General features: G+C 37.0%; 1 protein-coding gene and 1 long non-coding RNA gene across 6 annotated transcripts in view; one reads left to right on the top strand and one right to left on the bottom strand.

Annotated features, from left to right (window-relative positions):
• The window catches only part of lmo1 (LIM domain only 1), a 29,465-nt gene extending 7,645 nt beyond the window's left edge, over window positions 1–21,820 (top strand). The window contains exons 2-4 of the mRNA XM_088611915.1: window positions 11,989–12,202; window positions 19,195–19,320; window positions 21,348–21,820. Of these exons, the coding sequence (XP_088468041.1) occupies window positions 11,989–12,202; window positions 19,195–19,320; window positions 21,348–21,453 (446 nt within the window). The 3' untranslated portion in view covers window positions 21,454–21,820. The remainder of the gene's footprint in view (window positions 1–11,988; window positions 12,203–19,194; window positions 19,321–21,347) is intronic.
• The window catches only part of LOC148645556 (uncharacterized), a 128,675-nt gene that overhangs the window by 68,648 nt on the left and 36,920 nt on the right, over window positions 1–23,107 (bottom strand). For 2 of the 5 annotated variants that reach the window (XR_015928212.1, XR_015928208.1), the window contains 2 exons: window positions 6,205–6,247; window positions 5,392–5,520 (listed from right to left, as the gene is read on the bottom strand). The exons of 1 other annotated variant lie outside the window; for it this stretch is intronic. This is a non-coding gene — a long non-coding RNA (uncharacterized LOC148645556). Of the gene's footprint in view, window positions 1–5,391; window positions 5,521–6,204; window positions 6,248–22,229; window positions 22,938–23,107 lie in introns of those variants that run through there. 2 more of the 5 variants (XR_015928209.1, XR_015928210.1) reach the window with 1 other exon arrangement.

The raw sequence follows: 23,107 nt of genomic DNA, 5'->3' as shown, positions 1-23,107 counted from the left end.
AAAGTTTTATAGTGAATCCTGTTGTGCAGACTTCAGTCTAAAAATCACCATACAGTTATATAAAGTAGAATGCGTAGTGGCTGTTTTGTCCCTAACTTTAAAATTAGTATAATGGGAAGTTACTTTAGACAACCTAGCACTAAAACAAGTGAAAAATGGCAGGAGAAATGTGTATGATTTGAAAGGTATTTAGCCACGCAAATTAATGCTGTTGTATCACTTTTTAAAAAATGTTTGAGCTAGTAATGGTTGTAATGAATCATTTATGTGGAAATCGAACACTGCCTAGTAATTGCACTTGGGTTTCTGTTTATGCATGTGAGTTTCCATTTTGAACAAATTGATCTGCCATTGAGCTTATTAACCACTAGAGAAGACCTTGTTAGATCATTCCATAAATAGTCCCTAGATACATATTTATTAAAGTTGTTTACTTCAACATGGAAGACCCAGATGCTTAAGGGTGTGTGTGTATGTGTGAAAATACTCATTAATGCAAAACTTTTTTTTTAAGTACTGATCTCTGTTTTCCAGGAAAGCTGGTAGGGATTAGTGTGCCCTGAGAGAATGTTGCTTGGCTGAATTATGAAACAGGTAATGCTTTTCAGCTAAGATGCGATTTCAATTTGCCATTCCAGTAAGGAGGAAAATATTTTAAAATCTTAAAGCTCTTTAATGTTTTCAAGATTGTAGCCACAAGCCAGGGTGATTCTGTAGACATGGCTGTTTTAAATATTTTGCAGTCCTGCAACATCAAGAGAAGGCACTGGTAAAGATTTTCCTAACTCAAAATGATCAAGCTGGAATTATCCTGAATTAAAGCTTATATATTATTCTGAGCTGTAAACATACTGAAAATTTAAGTCTCTACTTTATTTTCCAATCTGTGCTAATATCTTTCTTTGAATTGTTTCACTATTTTTCTTCTGAATTTATAACCCTGATTCTGGGAAAGGTGCTTCTTTATTTTGAGGTTGCACATGCATATTACTAAACTAATCCAGAGAGCATTTAAGTAGATAGATTTGGAACATCAAAAGTTCAAATAGTCCCCTGACGATTTACTTTCATCTTAAAATGAAATAGATGATAAAAGTGTGGCCCAGACATGTGCAGCATAAATGATTTAATTAAGAAAATATAGTAAGTACTACACTTTCTATACCTTTTGCTATATAAAAACATATTGTAATAAGATTCTCAATGAGCAAATTTAATAAAATCAGGAATGTCTCATTGAATAACTGTAATAAAAATCTGTTTGCAGAATGAACATTTTTTGTTCTATCGATGAACAAAAAAGGAATTTAATGAAAATGCATCCAAGCAATATATTCTGTAGTTATTAAAATCTATTTCTATTGCTTTTTAATAAAAAGCAACTATTCTCTCAAAGTCAGTTAATTCTAAAGCAAGACAAAGGAGCTGGTAAACAGAATATCCTCAACCTGCATTTAATGAGAACTAACATGCTGGGTAGAGAACAATTTCTCATTGGATGACCTTCAATAAATAAAACCTTGAATAACTCATTAAAGACTCTCATTGAAGATTTTTTTTCCTGGATAGAAGGGGCTAGTGTCCTGAAGAACCTGTTACATCAATACTGACCATGACCTAACCAACAGAACTTTAATTTCACTGGCCATACAATCAAATTGACTATTGTAGTCAACTGAATCACTAAGTCACTGCAGGTGGTACAGTACCTTAGCTTTAGGTTGTATCTTTTTAATTGTGAGGTGCTACTCTTGTTTTTACAGACTTCTTTAGCCTGTTTGTACTGGGCAGAGCAGTCTAAATCTATTTAACATTTAATTTGAAATGGAATACAAATATCAATAAATTTTGAAATGTTGGTTCACAAAGCCCAGTCCTCTATTGCTTCAGGAAATATACTCAGAAGGATTTTTGGAATACAGTGCTATACAGGAGATCAATTAATGCCTACCTTTTTTTCTAACAATTTAATCTTCTGTATTTATTGGTGTTCTTGGATATTACTTTGCATCTCCCTCAACACTGAACTACCAACGTTATAGTCAGTACTTTGCCTTTACTTCCATTTAGTTAGACTTGTTCATAGTCCACCTCATGAGAAGACCAGCTTCAAAGTGCTAAATAACCTGGGAAGGGTGTTGCCCGAAAAATGCCTCCTGCAGTGATTTTGCATTATTCATCTTAAAATGCCCAAATAACATTCCATGTGTTCGTATATTTTAAGGTCACTGAAGCTTGTGAATAACACACCTGTCTCTAGGCATATCTTCGAAATAATAACTATAATGTAATTGCCAAAGAGGAGGGATTTTACATCACTTTATAACCCTTAGAGTGACACAAACTTGAGACAGCTACATTTATGCCTCCTGAATGCTATTTTAATGCAGGCTAAAAAGCGTTTTAGCATTATTCTGTGTACGATGGCTAAAAGCTGCAGTGACAGTGCTAATGGTTACATTCTGTCAGGAATCATGAAGTGCCAGATAACCAATTGTGTTCATGTTATCAAATTGTGAAAATATCTAGTTTTAAGAATGGATGGATTTATCCTTTTATTCAAATGCGAGCGCAATCCTTGAGAAATGAATTAAATTTGCATTTATGTAGTGCCTTTCATCAGGGCATCCACAGCATTTTTTTTTTCCCCCACACTGCTTTGAAATGGAATCATCGTAAAATGGCAACCACTGAAACGGAGCCAGCTCCAGACTGGAACGGGGTGATCAGTCAGTGTTAGTATGCTGTACAGAGCGTTTTTATTTTTTCCTCCATTATGCAATGATGGGACCATGACAATGGATTTTTTGGCACCAGTAGAATAGATTCCGTCAAGGCAGCTAAAGTTGACCTTGCATTGGTGAAAGATAAATTTTAAACATCACATCTTTTAAAAAGAACACGCACTGCTCTCCTCACATATCATTTTTAGAGAAGACCTTATAGGAGGGTTTCTGAGTTCCTAAATGGGTAGATGTGTAGCCCGCCACCAGAAGAATCTGTGAAGTTCGCAAGACTGGCAATAGCTGTGTTGACATTGCTTCCACTTTTCTCTTCTCTTCCTCGCACATTGTTGTGTGTTTGATGGGAACACATGCATCCTGTGCTACCCTGTTCGTAAGTTCTTTCAGGTTTTGGCAACCATCTCATCTCCTACCCTTGAAAAATTGGCTTTAGGAGCAATCTGTGCACCACAGGTAAAGAACATTTCTCTGAGGCGCTTTACTAAGGAATTTATATACAGAGTTGTGCCCTTCTTTGGCACTTTATTTGGGTGAAATGACTGAAAGTGCTCATTCTACTTTTAAATGGAACATGGAATATTTTCAAAACGCAGTGTGCAACATACCCCTCGTAAACAACAGACATTTTGAAGCATTCTGCTTCTTAAGAAAGGAGCTTGGTCTTAATTACTTGGTCTCTGAAACGCAGGTCTGACGCTGCGGAATGGCTGGCAGAGGACTGAAGAATGAAACACTTGTTCCAGAGGGAGCAGTGGAGGCTCCTCTAGTGCTTTAAGTTTAGCCAGTGTTATTGTAAACTTAATGCGCCAGTCTAATTTGGAAGGGATCAGGAGTAATTATAGCAGGGAAAGTGGCAGCCGATCGCTGGGTCAGGACACTTGTAACATGTGAAAAGAGCAATTATTGTTCCAGACAAAAACGTATGTTTTTCTGGGCACTACCAGGGTCAGATTAAGAATCTCTGCCTGCCGCACAGTTTCACTGGGGCTTATTAGGGCTACTGAACTGGAAGGTTGCTAAAGCACCTTGCTAATTAATAAGTTCTACCTCACATCCCTGGCTCTGTTTTTCCCCATTATTGCTTTAACTAACTTATTATATCATAATTGCACAGTATGATTATACTTTTTTTTTCCTGTAGGCCTGCCCTTAGATACTACAGTGTCAGTTGAGAAAATAATGAATAATGGGACTGCTTCCATACAAGATAGACAATACCTTTTGTGCAAACTGGATTATAATTGTACATTTTCATCTTGCATTGTGAATAACCTTTGATATGAAGTATATAAAAGGTCTTTCTAGCTTGTGCACTAGATTGTTGAACACAAGTACTACAGCTTAGCATGGTTAGGTCTACAACAGACCCCCACTCCATTTTCCAGCACTGGGAGGGCGGAGGAAGGCAATCTTCTGTAACTGTACACTAAAGGAGTGACTTCTGGATTGTCTGATTCACAGTTTAAATAGCCTTTTTCATTTTGCAGAAATATTCCCTTTCTCCACTTTCACTCAAGAATGTGCAATACATTTCTTTGTTTTATTTCATAACCATGGTCTAGTACAACAATTACAGTTCACACAAATGCAACGATACAATTAAAAGAGCCTTGTGTTCACAGAGAGAAAGCTCTTAACCGAGTGCTCTATAAACATTTACCAAACAATGAGGCTTTTCAATTTTTTGTCATTACAGAGAAAGACAAGGCACCTGCCAGAAGTATCGCAAAAAAGCCACCAAAATGTCCAAAGACTAGTCAATGTATTTTTAGCACACTCGTGAATCATTGTTTCACCTAAATTTGAAACAATAACTATTCTGGACAAATTAAATAGAATAGGGAACAAATATATACTTTACTTACACAAATTTTAAGGATTAGTTCCTGCTAAACTGTCTATGCACACAAATCCGCAGGCAGCCATTGTCTGACCAAACTAAATTAAAACCTGGACTACAACCATAGAGGGTCTGTGGGGGAGAACCTTTAAATCAAGTTTAACATTACTGCTATTGCCATTATATCATGCAGTTAAGCCAGTGCCAAAAACCATAAGTTGCTAAACTGGAAACGTCCTGTTCTGTAGGTATTTCTACTTGATCTAAATCCTCAATAAGAAGCTCAAAGTGAAAACATAACACCTTTCAAAACCAACTAAGCAATTCACAAACCAAAATCTGCCTTAGATAAGGAAAGCATTACTGTAATAAGCGTCACTTTCTAAAACAGTGCTCTAGGAATCAAATACTCTGAGCTTAGCAGTCATCTGAACTTTCTAAGTGTGGTAAGGACAGATTTGGAACAAAAGTAAGATGAGCTTTTTAACAGTGATAAATGAAGGTTTATTTATACAAACATTATATTATTGTAAGAAAATGTATGCTTTGTCTTGAGACTGTTGATTGAGTTATAGTATATTATTTGTTTTTTAAAAAGAGCATTTCCTGTTTTCTGCCCTTAAATCCCTTAATTTCCAATTTAAAAAAAGGAAAACGTGTTTTTCTGTAACTCATGAGAGATGTTAGTCTTCCCCAGTCACAATATTACCAAGACAATGATCTCACAAACTCATTATATCATCAGACTTTTGTTTGGGATAGACTTGGATGGGTTTGTGTTATCTGTGTGAATTGAGAAAAAAATCATTAATGTATTATTTATTTATTTGACAGATAACATACAATAACAACATAAGTGCCATTTACATGACATGAGATGCATTGCATTTACAATTTAGCCTCCGGGCTAATTGCAGTTGACAGCCCCTAGAAAAACTGATGACAGTAGGAGTAAGAATAGTAAGAGAATAATATAGTTTTATAGTAAGTTATTAAATGCTGTGAAACACATACTTGTATAAAGCATAGTTGTACTACATACACTACAAATATTAATGTCATCAAATGGTAATTTGCCTTAATTTTTTTTTTAAAGTGACAACAACCATATGTCACAATGCATTGATACAACTGCTATTCAGTACATCCTAAATAAACTTTCAATTTTATAATTATGCATTGACGCCACATTTTAGCTTTGTTACAAAGGATTTTTTTTAAGGTAGTTCCAAAATGAAGTTGAGTTCCTATAAACAAAAGGGCTGAGTGAGCAAATGTTCCACCTTCTTCCCACACAGCCTCTCTCAAGCCTTTTATTGCCTTCGGATCTGTTTCAATAATTCTCTTAAAGATGGAACCCATAATCTAATCCATGCACAACTTTCAATATTACTTTTTCATAAAAAACTTAGATCTTAAAACTGGCAGTGACTGGCACTTACTTATTGTCTCACTGATAGAAACTTGTGGGTTTCTAATCTAAGATTTTTAGATTATCAATACTGATTTTGAACTGCTGGTCCACATTTTAATAGCTTCATAGTTAGATCAGTTCGAATAGGTCTAAATTACGTACAGTAGCTCTTAAAATTTCTAATATATATATATATAAAAACTGACCTTTAAAATTTCAGTCTGAATGTTAAAATAATCCCTTGATTACCTGAAAGAAAGAAACACTTATTTAAACAAGAAAAAATAAGACATTTGGACATAATCTTTATCTGCTCTGCTAATGTAGAAGCAGAACCTGTGGTTACGGATGTGTCTGACAGTTCCTACTGGATTGTTTCATGGGAGTTGGGATCAATCAAGTTATTTCTGCAGGAGATATTCCTGGTAGATAACAGGTAGAAGTGTGATTTGAACATTGTTTTGAACAAATAAAATGCTTTTATTATTGAATTTATTCTACTGATGCTTTTATCCCAACTGACTTTTACTTATTTTACTATGTTTTTGTAATCCAACTAGAGTTTACCCAGAGTTTGCTGGTGTGCTCTGGGTAAAGTTCTCTGGGGGGGCAGCAGCTGTATCCCGGCCTGGGATTTGAACCCGGGACCCTCCAGAGCCCTTACCACTACTCCACACAGCCACCACTTTCACTCTTCCCACATTTGTCCATATTTCTTAAAGCAGTTATCCCTGCTGTATGGCTAGAATTTACATGAACAGAACAGTTAGGTGGTTAAAAGGTGTTTACTTGATTGATCCCCATAAGTCCCTTTTGGGCATGAAAATGAATACTACTATACTGTAATTAATATAGCATAGGTGAGAGTCTGCAATTACTCAACAAATCTCTGTGAAATTCCCTTATCTGAAACTTGACAAAGCACAGAATTTATGACAATTTTGTAGGAACAGTCGATCTTCTAACCCTACATGAACTTATTTTTGTGCTTGCATGCGTCTTTCCCAATATAAGATATTACTTGAACTAGCATCTGGTGGACTTTCTTATGGATTTGTAAGATTCTGTCAAAGTTATGCGTGTTCCAGACCTGGCTTTTTCACATGTGTTCAATTTTGTTTTCTAGATGTGTTGTAATGTATATTTGAAAACTCTGGCAGCAGCCTTACAGCAATTATCAGAATCGCATAATACCTGATCAAATGGAGTTTCGCTTTGTATCGAATGACAGTGAGTGGCGAAAGGAATTTGAGGCAGTGTTCATGGCAGGTTAATGACTTCTTTGTGTAAGGTTTGCCATATGGAGTACTTGCTTTCCTAAAGAAACTAAATTGCAAATGTGTAGAGAATTCAATTGACCAGAACTCTATGAACTAACAGACATGCTTTACAGTCTCCAATACGTCCCCATGTATTTTCAAAGAAATGCCCTCGATTCTCAATTAAAAGATCGTTCCTAGCATGCTTCAGAAACCTTCACAAAGACAATGACTTCCTTTTTATTCCTAGTTGTTACAGCAATATAATCAATAGGTGTTGTGCATTCATCGTGTTTTGCTTAAATGGTAATAACTAAAGTGACAATCTCTAGCAAACCATTTCTTGAGCAATCCTAAATTATCATTCCCACAGTGTGTAAATGCATACTGTTGATCAGGGTATAATTAACTACAGTAAGCCCTACAGCGTAGGTGCCATATTTTTGTTTCACAATGCACATTCTAAAGATTAGTGTACTACAACATATGCAAGGGGAGGACAGCAAGCATTCCCTTCCCTGCGATTCTTTATCTGAGGAAATGTTGGTCTGCTGTGCTGATTTAATAATTGCATTGTAATGCTTTAAAGCATTTCCTCGAGTGCAATGAACTGTTTTTTAAAAACCTTAAATACATCAAAAGGGTTACCACGTTGATTTGATTTTTCGATAGCTGTAAAAATGGAACTCGAAATGGGCTTACACAGAAATAGGATGCTATCTCTATAATGGAAAGTACATGGTCTGACAGTTTCAAATGCAAAGTTAACTGTACATATTCTAAAGAGATAAGGTCTTTAAAAAAAAATGACAGGCCCCTGTGCTAAGTATTAATGGCAAACGAATTTCTCCAGGAAGATGTTTGGCAAGGTAAAAGCTTGTGCTTTTTAAGAAAAATGCATCCTCTGTAAAATATGAATCATTGGCGACAGAGGTATGCTTTTTTGTGACACCTAATGACACTGGAAGGTCAGTGGCACTTGTATCTGTTAAATGGATTGGATTAAGTGGAAGCAGCCTCTTCATCTGCCACTTCCTTTTATAATGTAACTTTTTGTACTTCAAGGCAATAAAGCAAAAAAGAGGGAGTAAGCAGTGTGTATTAGGACTTTATATACGTTGCAGTTTTGAAAATTACTGTCCCCAAGGCTGAATTTTCCTCAAGCCAGGGTCATTTAAACATTCTTCGGTTTATTTGGCTTGTGTAAAGCTTTGCCCCTGTCCTTATTTTTAAGCAATTTCCTGTGTAGCTAAGGTGACAGATAAGCATCTAGCACCTATTAAGCTCTTTGTATGATGCTGTTAAGAAAATATTGAGGTCCTATTAACGAACATTGTCACAGCTGTGTTTATTCTGGCCTTGACTGTGCGCTGTCTTTTCACAACTAGCCCCAAACCTCAGAAGAGACTTTGCAAGATGGTTTAAAACGTGCAACAGGACTTTGGGATTAGAACTTAGAATCACCTGGAAGGTGTTTTTCAATGTATGTAACCAAGTTGGGGAAACCTGGACACCAAGGAAATTGATTACACTGAACTTTCCACTGTGTTAATGAAATGGTTAAGACTGTTCTTTTGCAAGCACTGTGTAAAACACACATGTATTGTTGAAGGGTGGGGGGTTAAGCCAATTACGAGTGCTTCACAAGAGGAGGGGGGAGCGACCTTTGTGTATAATTAGTTCTCTTATTTAAAGCAAAGATTTTGAATAGAATAACTAATTAGCTGTCATAAATGGCAAATTAAAGATTTTGGTGAGATCCCTAAGGGAATTAAACAAACTCTATTCCCTTCCCCTACACACACGCACTCTTGGGCTCTCTCTCCTCATTAAGCATGTTTTTAGTTTTGTACAATCCTGACAGGCAAGCACTGTTGGCGTACCTGCAGAGAGAACCTCTAACAAGCCATGAAATGCAGGTAGAATAGACTGCCTTTAGCTAGTGTGGCTTCAATTTGAAGCTTTTTAGCTTCATTTACACTGAACATTGGTATTTATAGCAAGTTTTCTGATCCTAATACGCTTGCTTCAAGGAGCCTTTTTTGGAGACAGAAGAGGTAGGGGAGCCTTAGGGCAAGTAGAACACTAATTGATGGCTCACATCAGCAGTGCTGGACCAATTAGCCTCCCTTTTTCAGTTATGATAAAGAAATCTGATGCCTGAATGCCATCAGAGCTCTTTTTCATTTTAAACTTAAGCTATAAATTTAACTAACAAGCTCTTCCCTTGTTTTTTTCCCTTCTTTAAAGGGAAAATACTAATTATACTGCACACATTCATAGCACTACTGATGTGTAGATGGTCAAAAGCTAGAAATCTGGATCCAATAAGGTCTTTCTTTAACAGGGGAAAAAGGAATTTATGCTTTGATACTTATGAAGAGCTAAGTATTGAGCAAAAACTGCTTGGAGGTTTTTGGAGGAAAAATTGCATCTCAAATCCTATACTGCCTGCCTGCATACTGGGAGATGTGTGTTAACCATAAAGCATGATTACTTTCAAACCAGCTGTACATTGCAAATGAGAAAATCCCCTAACCCAAACCAAGCCTTTAATTTTCATTTTTTAACCTTACATGAAACTAGTACTTTGGTTGCGTGTTCATGTCATTGTGCTACAGTCTTGCAATCTGTCATATTAAAATGGCAATCTGATTAAATATAGACTCAGCAGACATAAAATACAGATTTTGTGATTTTACCATGGGTATTTTGTTGCTTTACAAAAACGTTTCAGACTGTACTTATGGATCATGAGGTTCTTTCCTACTGTATATTTGTTGCACTATTACTGCCTTGTAACGATCTCCTGAGATCTCAGAAGCAATGTGGAACCTGCCGACGGCTCAGGTGGGAGATCTCCAGGGAAATCCTGGTCGCTGCTATAAGTGGTACCAACGTACCAGCAGGTGGTACTCTTCTTTCTGGAGCGAAGTTGCCACAGAAATGCTCATGTATGGTATCTGGTTACACTGTGTTGTAGTTGGTACTACTGTCCTTTGTTTGACATATTAAACCAAGATCATGACTACTTGCTCATTAAATATCCTATGACACCTTATAAAACTAGGACTAACTCGGTATCCTGGCCAAAATGTCTCTTTGGACTTGCACAATATGCCCTTCCTAAAATTCCCCCTCACTCCAAGTGTTGAAGCATTTTCTCGCCTTTCTATCTTGTCGACTGTGTAGCGAGACTGCTGGCATATGACGGTGGCTGTATTGAGTGGTGGACTCCTGCACATGAAACATTTTGAGATCCTCTGGGAGAAAATGCGCTAACCCAAAGCAAGGAATCTTATTATGGTTTTAGAAAAGTTAAGTGAGCCTTTGTAGGCTTATGGTTGTGCTGCACCATAGACTGTATACAAATGTTTTTTTGATTCTAGCTTTGAAGAGCGTAAAGACATTGCAGGATTGGGCTTCCAAAGATGCTTCATCTCCGAAGCCTCAGACAACAGTTTTTTAGAGCCTGTGTTTCCAAACCAGGGAACAGAACACCAGCAATAGTTTGTTCTATTAGATGGATCAATACCTCAGTGTGTGAGAAAGTGTCTTAAGAGCTGTTGTCCTGTGCTCTCATCTGTAGCAGACCTGTTATTGCTGCAGGAGAGTGGTGTGCGTAAGTGTTAGCAACAGTGGCCTGAGGGTGGCTTTTAGTCGAAACACAAATGTCAACCACAGATAGACTATTAGTGTTTAGTGCAGTTATTAAATGCACTTTATTTGTCCTTTAGGAGGCTAAAAGGCACACTTAAAGTGGGGCCTGCGTGACAGCAGCGCAATTTGCAGGTTTTGTTACTCCACTTGACTGTTGCAGTCACACAAGTAGAGTTAAGTGTAAAGAGAGGAAGCCCCATAATGCACAAAAGGCCATACATGTTCCGAAGCCACTTAGAGAGAACATCTCTGACTGGTGTCCGAGAACCGCGTCTTCGCCGTCCTCATCACTGTTCTTAAAACTTCTAGACAACTAAAGAAGAGGATTCTAATATGTTAATTTAGTTGAACGACTCTTCGTTATTGCGGTGATCAACACTCTGTGGCAGATGTTTCATATTGAATTGTGCAGATGTTTATTTTGGCGTGCATAAGAAACTGCAGGCTTTTCTGAAAAATATTTTTTTAAATGAGAATTGTGGGTAACGAGCCTCATTCCGTGATAAACCCAATGCCACTAGTGTTGATTTTTTTTCAGAGAGAAAATATACTGTATTACAGTATACAGTACATCAAATACAGATAGCATATAGTTCTACTTGATTTTAGATACCCCTTTACCCGCTTATTTTAATGGATCTCTTAATGGCCTCCCCTTGTATGTCTCCTCTTAAATTTCAATATTATTGGCTAGAAAACAGGTTTCACAATCTTACTTTAAAAGAAAAAGCACAAAATGGATGCAATTATTTTTTTTCAGTTGACTACATATGTTAAATCAATGGCTTTTGCCATCCAGTCTACATTTAGCAGATTTCTTACTTCTCAGTAACTCTTTTGTATTTTTTAAAACCATGAACATACAACACCAGCTGACCAAAAAACAAGAAAGAAATAGGATTTGTCCAGCTACCAGATTGAAGTAAATGCATAAAAGAATATACTGTACTCTCTGCAAGCAACACTGTGAGTTCCAACAGCACAAACCTTATCAAAATAGAGTACATGAAAACTGGCTTGTTTATTTGGGCAGTAAATCATGTAAGACTGTTTTGTGCCTTATCGTTACAGGTGTACCCATGCTCTCTGTACAGCCCAAAGGGAAACAGAAAGGGTGTGCAGGCTGCAACAGGAAGATTAAAGACCGGTACTTGCTCAAGGCTCTGGACAAATACTGGCACGAGGACTGTCTAAAATGTGCCTGCTGTGACTGCCGTTTGGGTGAGGTGGGCTCCACCCTGTACACAAAAGCAAACCTTATCCTCTGCCGCAGGGATTACTTGAGGTAAGAACTGTAGGAGGACACTGACTGATACGTCACCATAATATTAAACTGGGGTGGGGGCTCACTGTGAACAAAACTCTTCAGCAGTGAAGCAAGTCAACCCCGCAGAATTTCACTCTAAACCTGACACTGCGGGATGACCTACAGTACTGTACCCTTAGACAACTGGTCAATGTGCAGTACTGTTCATTGGTAGTGTTAGATGTGTTAATGTGTAGGACGAAAATATCTCTGCTGAAATTTAGGCACACAGTTGACAGACGGTTTTCTTGAGTGCAAAACATTTGGACTTTTAAAAATCAACCAGTTAAAGTAAAGAACAAACGGTTTTCTTTCTATGTTCACATACTGTATATATCACATTTTAGGGAGGAGACGGGGGGGCACATTACAATTTATTTGTAAAATAATGTATTTAAAATGAAATAAATAGTGTCAGCCTGATTAACTTTCTGAGAACAGACTGGCAGTATTCGATTTCCAGACAGCAGAAACTCAGAAGTATTATTGTTTACCTATTTTGTTTACCGAACTGTTCCAAGATTTTATTTTTTAGCCGTTGTTTTCCAATCATCTTTTTTTTTTCTCAACTTGTAACTGACATCCCAATCATGTGCTTGCTTTCCAATGCATTGGGTGTTAATATGCAATATACATTTTTCCCCTTTCTCTGTTGGTTAGTACCAGGGTTCACAAGCAGGTACACCTCTAGTTTATAGGCCATAGTGAACTTAGTGAGGGGAAACTGCCAGAAGTGAAACAGTGTAGCATAGTCTTATGCTCGCTGTTTGCACTCAAGGCAGCTTGGTGTCAACCTCAAAGACTCCAGCTTTTTTCTGCCATCTGCTCGCTAAATTAAACATGATTATTTCCCAGGCGTTAAGTCTTGCTCCCTTGGGCTTCCTACTGAGATCCTACTATTTATCTTCTAGACTGGTCCCTTGGGCCCCATGGGCCGACACCACTGTCTTCAACCTCCCCACTTGTCCATTTAGTTTTACAGCTGTGGATACGAGAATGACCACTCGGCAGCACAGATACTACTTAGTAACTATCTGGGATGGCGAGGTGTTAGGAAGAGGCATTAACATCCATCACATTTCTCTGAAAAGTTAATGCTGTTAAGATGCAGTCTAAAGAGGTTCACCAAGACTCGGACTGCCCTTGAAAGGTGCAGATGGCAAGGATGAGATAATAAAAAATATATGTAATGACTGGAGGAGACAGTTACTGCATTTGGCACAATTAAATATGATGCTCTAAAAGCGTGTTAATTTTTTAAAAAGTGAGCCCCCGTTTTTTACTCCCAGCCTTTTTAAAAAGGCTATGATCACATCTTAGATATGCCTCACATAATTAAAACGTGAAGCTGCTGGGAGGGTTGAACGCGCATGCCCTGAGGCTAGCCTTGTGTCGGGCTCTAAAAAGAAGAGTGAAGGTGTCAGCTTTGGGTTATGGTAAAAAAAAAAGAAACTGCAGGAAGTGGAGATGAACAGTAAGAATACTGGTTCTGAAATGGATAGCTCTCAAGTTTCTTATGGTGAGGCTGGAAAACTAGTCCTTGCCATTAAGCAGTTAAATTTCTGACATACACAGCTAAATATACTTCTAATTCCAACATTACACTAAATGGCAAAGATAATTCAGTCATGTTTTTTAATATTTAAATTTGGAATCACCAACTTTTTTTTTAAATCACATATTCAGAATCTCCAATAGTTCTTCAAATTGGATTTACTATAAGTATACTGTCACAACCTTCTGACATCACAAAGTCTGAACAGCACAACAAGCATCTACTGGAGGAATGATGTAGCTCTCAAGGAACATCACCCAGGGATTTGCAAAGTCCAGCTAATCACATATTTCAAATGTAAACTGGCAATTCATTGACTTAAAGGATCAAGATATGTTCCAAAAAAGTGCCACTATGTGTTAGACCTCTCCTGACACTTAACTACAGCACAGTGGGCTTGTAAATGAGCATTTACCTTGCCCATACTTCCAAGCAATTTGAAAGCAATTAAATTAAATATACTGTACTGCTAAACAGGTGGATATACCCCAGGCGATTTCCTTGCTACAATATAGCACCATAATTTATACTAAGTTTTTGGGCATTTTGTGAAAAATGGTAGTGTCTTACATTTCAATTTGTTGCAAAATGAGCTTATTATTCAAGTAATGCGTGTTAGAAGTAAAGGAAAATGTATTCTTACAGTCTACTTAATTCTGTGATACTGGGGAAATGCATCTGCTCACCTCAGGAACAAGTTGAAGCCTTGTGTAGTATTACACTTCTTTATATTTTGGCAGTTCATTAAATTCAGGCGAGTGGATCAAAAGCATTTTATTCCTCTTTTTGGAAAACTGCCATGTGCACATTAATTATGAGAGGCTGTACAGAGCACCTCCTTGTGTGTTTGTCCTTCAGAAACATGGGTACATAATGAACATTTGCTGCAGACTGGAAATGTTGCCTAAACATCACGTTGAAGTTTCTGAATCCACTTGACATTCAATTCACTTAATAAAAAGCTGAGGTTATTAGTATTTTTGCCACTCTGTTTCATTACTGAGGAGAACAATAGATTAATTAGCTGTTTCATATTTCTGGGCTGCGAATTCTCTGACCTAGTGATACAAGGTTGAGTAACCTGTCATGCTTTTGATTGCCAGGACTGAGGGCCTGAAATGGTTTTATCTTGTAGCTATTAAATATATTAAAAGAAATAGATTAGTCATCCACTTATCAAAGCTAAGAATTTTTAATTAAAATTATTTTTTTTAACTCCACTGCAAATACCCTGATTTCTGAGTCAAATCAGAACTGTTCTATTGGCAATAATGCAGGCTTTTTACTTGTGATCTTTGTGGTATTGTCAGATGTCAACAAGAGCATTTTATTGTTGCCTCATAGAATGTAGAAACAAAATAAGTGCCAGATGGGTTTACTGCATTTAAATTTAGTATGATTTCAAGTCGGCAAAAACTCTAGAAAATCTTTTATGACTCTCTCAAAAGCATTTATTTTAGAATGTACTGGGACCGTTATATCTTCAAAAACAGAAATCTTAATGCTTAAAAGAGGTCAAAACTTTGCTTTCCATTAATCACAGTCCTGTACATTTAATTTGACAGACCTGCATACATAGAAAAGGAAATAATCCTCAAAGGTATGGAAATGCAGGTCTTCAACACGAAACACTGGAGCAAGTTCACAAAGAAACGTGAACAAAGACAAGCAGGTGATGGAAGCATTAGAGGACTTTCTGAAGTTGCCTGGGCTGTTTGTTCAAACAGTTTAGTGAACATCTGTCTCAGCTAATCCACATTTTTCTTTTTATAGATTTAGACAGAAGAAGAAGGAGGGGGGGTATAAAATGCAGATAGCTTTGGGTTTGGACCCCTACTTTGTTTAAATTAAACTCAACTCAAAAGGCCTACTACATGTCTAAATGTTTTCCTCTGACCAAATGGGAATGGTTTGCATATTTTAGGAGCTATCTTACTGCTCCAAAAAAACAACCACATCTTTAACCAACATGAAAAATCTGACTATGCACTGTGGTTCTGTTTCTTAATAAAAAGTATGGTATTGCAGTGGAGAATTACAAAACACAACTGTTTGCTTGGAGTGGATATTCCCATGATGTTTTTAAGGATTGTCACTCTCATCTTTTTTTTAAATTGCAAGAAATTTCAGGGAATTTCCTTTTTTCTTATGATCAGTTCAAAAACCGAGGAAATAAATTACTGGGAAAACACTCACTTAAAATATTATTTATATACTAAAAGTCACTGCTTCTTCTAACTCATTTGTTTTACATTAGTAGGAAAGATAACTCACCTAACAGCTCTTAAATGATGAGCTACAAAGCTGCAGAATTTAAGGTTTCATTAGAAATACTAGTCTCAATTTTTACCTAAAGGTAATGCAAGTGAATTGACTGCTTTGAGATTGATGAGAATCCCTTCACATAACTAAGAAGGGCTCCTTAAAGGATCTTTGCTACTTATTACTTCTGAACTCTTTCATAAGCTACGAACATAAGAGCAATTTTTCAAAGTGCATATTTTAAAAATTGGACAAATATAAGAATGTCTAAAAATAACATGCACTTTAAAATAAATGTAAATGTGCCTTTCTTTGTGAAACACCTTTATAATGAGTTACAAAGTGTTTTTTACACTTGAATTTTAAGGACATGAGTTATAAATAAGAGGATGCCATTCATCCAATTCGGGGGGAAATGGCAGGGTATTAACTTTGACAGTGAGGATGGGCATCTTTTCCATACTTCCACATCTTTGTGTAAAGTGCCTCTCTTACATTCTATTTGTTTTTTAGTTCGGATTTTATTGCTGATCTTGCACTTGGGGGCTCTTCACTTCAAATTAAAAGTTTTGATTCCTCTCTAGGGTTAAGAGGCTTTAATATTCAATTTATGGTAAATGTTAAGCAATGTTTAGACAGAGAGAAGCTTTTTTTAATAGCTTTAAAACTTTCTGATCATGAATGGGGAAAACAATATCACAACATTTACAAACATCTTTGGTTGTGCTTGGTCTTACCATTGATTACTTCAAATTACAGCTTAGTACTGCATTCACATGTTCCTTTGTCTGCCAAAACCCCTGCAAGCTTTGCATTTCAGAATAAACCATAGATGTTGTGTCTAGCAAAAGACAACCGTTTGCTTTCACACAAGCTCATATAACACAGACTATGAAGTACAGTATGAGTGGGTAGCTTTAGTTTTATCTTTTATGGCTTCTGAATCCATGCAAGTTCATATTCTAAAATGATCTGAACATTGAAAGCAGGAGAAAACTTCTCAAAAGGCTGACTTAAAAATAATACAGCATCAACACAAAGAAATTAGAAATACTGAATACATACATTTAAAGACCTCAGATCATTTTTTGGCTTATGCAAAAAAGTCCTTCATCTGCAACTAAAAATTATCCCATTTACTATGCTATGGCCATTTATATAAAAAAAAGTAAATTACTGCAACCTGTAAAACAGGCATGTCAGTGTTTTTGACAGGTATTTTTAACTACAGTAAAATACAGGAAGAGGTGAAGGACATGAGCTGTAATAATCATAGATAACCACAGCAAGGATATGGTATATGCATTACAGATTCTTTGGGGAAAAAAATCCTCCATGGAAGAATTTAACTGAAAAGCTCCACAAGAAAATTATTATTCTAAACATAATACAAGCAGATACTAAAAACCTAAGTTAAATTTCTTAAACTATAAGGGTCCTAGAGATCAGTACCATCAACCAAAACATTTTCCCCAAAGAATGAAGCATATCATTTGAATGGCCAATTATAAACAGGAATTTTAATGACAAGCCTTTCCGAGTTTCATATTTATACAATCCCCAATGTTGATCCTTTTGATTCACTGTTCAACATCAAGGGAAGTTGTTTTGTAATGATCCTGATGTGAGTAAATATGACTATTTAAGTAGATGGGAAAACAAAGTTAGATTGAAGTGCAGTTAATATTTGCCAAGATATTAATATCTGCTGCTGTTGTGTGGTGATGCTTTTTTGAAGACTTGAGTCAGTGCTGAAAGTGCTGCTGAGACCTGCAAAAACTGAAGATGACAGACCATTTAAAAACATACACATTCTGCAGCTGAGTTAAAGCCATCAGGTTACATGTGTCAGTCCTATATGATGTGTACTGTAACAAAGAGTCTGTTGGAAGACAGTTGAATTGATCAAATGTATCTGCTTGTGAATTAAGAATAGTCAACTGTGATTCTTAGGCTGTGACCATAACTTACTGTATGCACTGAGTGGATGATCTGTTGTTTTGTGAGGAAGGACTTGTGTGCATACATGTTTCAATTTATCAACATGTTACAGGTCAATTATAAATTGTTTTGTACTTTTCAGTAGATTTTCAACCTGGTAAAAGTCAGTTTGTGTTCTCTAGCCCTTCGTACTGCACAATGACATATAACCGTGTTCCTGTTATAGAACTACTAATTTTTTTTACAACAACCTCTAAAAGGAACACAAAAGTCATACTGTTAGATGGGTGACACTCCAATAATGTGGGTGCAAGTAAAACTTTATCCTAATTGCAGAGTTTCCAGAAATTTGGTTTTGTCTCTTAACTTTATATACTGTAACTTTCATTTTAACAATACTCAACCATACAGTATATGGTTTACAAAAATGTTCACCTTTGTTGAAATGACAATCAGCTATCACTTTTGCCTCTTTTTAATCTGGATGATTTCTTTATAATCCTTAGAACAACGTGCATGCTAGATCTGTGATAAAAGTTCTTCAAATTAAACATAAGGTCAGTCCCTTGGTAAATTCTGAGGAAAATGGTTAATTTCCCCCTGCTTGGAAGGTATTTACAAACATTGGTTTCACAAGGCTGTAACCTTGATGGATTGGCTTCTACCTAAAATGCTAGACAGTTTACCTAAACAGAAACTGAAGTGACAGGGTCCATTCTGCACACATGCTGGAGCTGACAAACTTTTTGTTACCTCTCCAAAGTTATCAGTCTTCAGTGTTTTTACCGTCTTGGAAAAAGTGTATTCTTAGAACATGAATCTTTTGAACTTCAGACTACCTTCTAGAATGTAGCCCCCTGTGTAAAATCCAGCTGGATTGTGCACAAGCTAAGTCTCATTAGTTATATTGGTTTAAAGAAAAAAAAAAAACTTTAAACAATTCAATTGGTTGCCTCAGACCCACTTTCTTTTCTTTTGCAATGTGGAAGGAACAACTCTTTGAAGAAGGGGATTAGAGCCATGTGATAACTTTAATTAGATCATTAGCAAAGAATTAACATCTAGGTTTGTACCCTCATTAACAAAAAAAAAACATCATGTGTGTACCAAGATAGATTTGTGTACTGCATTATTTTTTTTTAATTACGGGAACTCTCAGAATGTTATTAACACTCAGCTTGGTACCTGACTATTTTGGATCTTTGTTTTTCAGGCTCTTTGGTACTACAGGGAACTGCGCAGCCTGTAGTAAATTGATCCCAGCCTTTGAAATGGTGATGAGAGCGAGAGATAATGTTTACCATTTGGACTGTTTTGCCTGTCAGCTTTGTAACCAGAGGTAAGGTGAAACACATCGTGGCTGTGGAAGATGACCTTTTGAAATCTATAATGCTATCCTGAAATGGCAACCAACTCAAACATTAGCCTAGTTATATTAAAAGAGAAAAAGGTTTTTAAATGTTTTTCAGTTATTGTCCAGTAGTCAACTCTGACATTTCAGCCAGTGTCATCTTTTATTAGGTGTTCTGATTTCATTATTATATTGTTTAAAATGGTACACTTTCAATCTATTTTGGTCTAGTCCTGGGATTAAAAGCTTGGAAAACCTTTAAAAAAATAAATTTTGTTCTGACTGTACAGAAGAATGAACATAGCTGGCAAGTGATTGATAATGATTGGGATCAAACTTTGAAAGTTTAAAAAACAGACTGCAAATAGTGGCAAAAATGAGTGAAGAAAGTTGGTGAATGCAGATGGTAATGGAATTATACAAGTTGAAATAACCTGAAGTTCTCAGCCAATGGAGAAAGCTCATGAAACCTTCACCACTAGGACTCAGCATTCACACTTTTATGCAACTTCTCCTGAAATCTACAGGATTTTGGATTTTTTTTTCAGTATTTTTTACTGTGATGCCAATGTGAGCCACAGCAGCACTTAAGCTGCCCCTAAAATACATAATTCGAAAGGATCCAGTTTACAGTAATGCTGACCAAAATATTTGTATAACACACCAAGAGGTAAATGCCTTACAAAGGTACACTGGGTTATATGAGGCACATACAGTATGTGTGGGCTCTTGCTAGCACTTATAAATTAATACTAAGCAAACTGAACTGGCTTAAGGATTTACATACAATCTTGCATGTTACAAACCTAATACATTACTAAAGTTTGAAACCCATTTGTTAAGTCAGCTCGGGGTCCAACATTTCAGTGTTCACCTGAAAGCAAAGGAATCCATCTGGAAAAAATGTTTAGAGCCCTCTTTTTAACACCCTTTTCCCAGTGACATTCCTACTGCACCAAATACACAACAGAAGCTTTGCCTTCCTATTCCCCTGTCGCAGTCTGTAATTGAAATCTGGAATCTCTACATATTGCAAGGGTGAGCTCTGTCCTCAAGCTACAAGCCTGTGATGTTAGCTCACTGTCTGTGGATGGAGAAGGTCAGTTTTTGGCACTGCAATGTGCAGAAAAGTGCAAAGTGTTCTCCACCCAGTGATGCATGTCCAAATTCCATTTTACAGGCATAATGTATATCGTAACACGTGTTGAACAGCCTTTAAAATGTGACTGCATGCACTGCTCCTGCTGTTCAGGGATTACAGTGGCAAAATTCACAAAACAAACCACATCAATCTAGTATTTAGTTCAACTGCTTAATGAGCAGCTACTGTATATACCAGTGTATATACTGAGGCATTATAAACACCAGTACTCATTTGTTATATTCTTAATGCTTCTCAGTATATAATCATTTATACAACTAACTTCTTTTCAATAAATAGGAGGGCTGGGAATGTAAATGGTTTTCCTATTTTCAAAAAAGCTTTATTTGTGCGATGTAACAAAGCAATTGGAACTTTTTCTCCCCCTCAGTTTGGTTGGACGAGAAAGGAGAAAAAAGATGCATTTAAAATTTTGGCACCAAAATGTTGTGTGGAGCACTGGCCCTGTGGCCTGTTTCCTAGGAAACCAATGTGATGAGTGTGCCAGGACTGGGAGTGAGAGCATGGTTTCGCCTGATGCCAGGCCTCTTGTTTACGTCCCTTGAAATAGTATAACGTCTGCAACAATGAATTTTATTTAAAAAGCACCTTCATGGTCAAATTAAAAGGGGCTTCGTACAATGGGCCATTAGGAAACAAAATACAGTCCAACCAAGAGAATGTAATAATTCCACAGAAAACACCAACTACTACAACGTATGAGAAATCGGCTGCAAGTGGACAGAAAGGAAAGGTGTTAACAACACAGTGAGATCTTTATGAAGGAAAATAAAGGTCCCTTCTTCAGGTGGGGTGGCAAGCCGGTCTTCCGCCTGGCTGTGTCTTTTAAAAGCATGTGCTCTTTTTATTTCAGGTTTTGCGTGGGGGATAAATTTTTCCTAAAGAACAACATGATTCTCTGTCAGGTGGACTATGAGGAAGGCCAGCTCAATGGAAGCTTTGAAACCCAGGTTCAATAGCTGCTTGGGTGCTGAACCCACACTGGATGGATGTTCTAAGGCACTGCAAGTGAAGAGCGTCTGTCTGCTTGCCTGCAATACTTTTTAATCCTTATTGGTCCCGAAGGACTGTATTGTAAATGTCATACTTTTTTTGCCCTCTTCCCCACCCCCATACTGAGCAGTTACAAGTTAGATGTACAGTTGTGCCTGCTTAGCTGAGCACTGTATTGCCTGTATGTTTGTGAGGTCTGTTTTACCTTTTGGGTATGGCTCCTGGAAGGGTCTGTACAGTCTGTTTTTTCTGTATATATAAACTGGAACATTTATTTTATGAAAAATGTAATGCAATTTTATTACTAGTGTGAATTAAAGATTCTTAAATGTTCACAGTGATGTTGGTTTACTTTGAAAAAAGATACTCATGAGTGTGGACCAGACAAAGACTGAAATGTTGGCAGCATTTCAATTCTGAAAGCTTGATTTTTTTTCCCCACAAATAAGAGTATTTTTGCAATATTTAACTGGGTTTTATATTAAATCTGTCTTTTAAGTGTTTAAGTATTGACCTAGAAATTCTACAAATTCAAAATGGCTCATGATTTGGCTGACAGGGCAGTGCTTAAAACTATGATCCATTTCCAATTAAACTGCAACTTGTAATATGACTGACAAGTGTTGACCACAGTCGTACATGGAACCAAAAACAAGATGCATTCATCAGGGAGATCCTCAGGTTCTCAGGGTTCAAATAAACATCACTCTATGCAAGCTTGTTACTCAGAAAAATATACAGATTTATAGATGTCTATTAATTAAATGTTTTTAGCAACACAAGTGTGAGTGACCATGATACACTTGAGTGACTGTTGCATGAGTACTAAATCACCTCCTAAATGAGAGATTATTGAGCAAAGATGAGATATAAGATGGTGGATGTCAAATCTGCTAAAAAAATCAGGAAGGAAAACATCAGAAGAAGTCAATATACAGGTACCCTGTCTTTCATGAAAAGCATCTTAGTGCCTTTGTTATGTTGGAGGCTGGAGCCAGTCACCTCAGCTGGACCCTCCAGCCAGGCAGTAAAGTCCTCTTCAGCAACAATTCAAGGTTTTGCATTGAGCCCCTAATGGATGTCTGTGAGTGTGGTGAAAACAGGCAGAAAGATATGCTACTTGCTATGTACAACACACCAATCAAAAGGGGAGGTCCAAACGTGATTGTCTGGTATGGACAATCTACTGTAGTCACAACAAACCTACACTTGTAGTGATTGATGGCCACCTTGCTGCAGGGCCCTATACTGATCAAGTTCTGGGACCTGACATGACAACTTTCCAACAGAACAATGCACGTCTTGCAGCTTCTGACGTAACAATCACTTTCTCTAGGGATGGAAATGTGACAGTCGAGCCATGGGTGCCCCAAATTCCAGATCTGTGGGATGAGCTGGGAAGACGTGTGATCTAGGGTTCAGAAAGCAATCGACAGACGTGTCTGTGGCCCTGTAATAGGAGCGCAAAAGAATCCCATAAGAGCTACACCAATGGAATTCTGGTTCTTCTCATTTTTCTTATAATACAACTGTGAATTTGTTGTAGATCTATTTCATTTGATTTTAAGCGTATACTTAAATAGGAATATACTTTAAATATATACATGTATTACTACCCTG

This window comes from Lepisosteus platostomus, chromosome 18 (genome assembly GCF_059453375.1).
Source record: "Lepisosteus platostomus isolate fLepPlt1 chromosome 18, fLepPlt1.hap1, whole genome shotgun sequence".
NCBI classification, from domain to species: Eukaryota; Metazoa; Chordata; class Actinopteri; order Semionotiformes; family Lepisosteidae; genus Lepisosteus; species Lepisosteus platostomus.
Note: the sequence above shows the minus strand (reverse complement) of the source record. Positions and strands in the feature narration are given on the sequence as shown.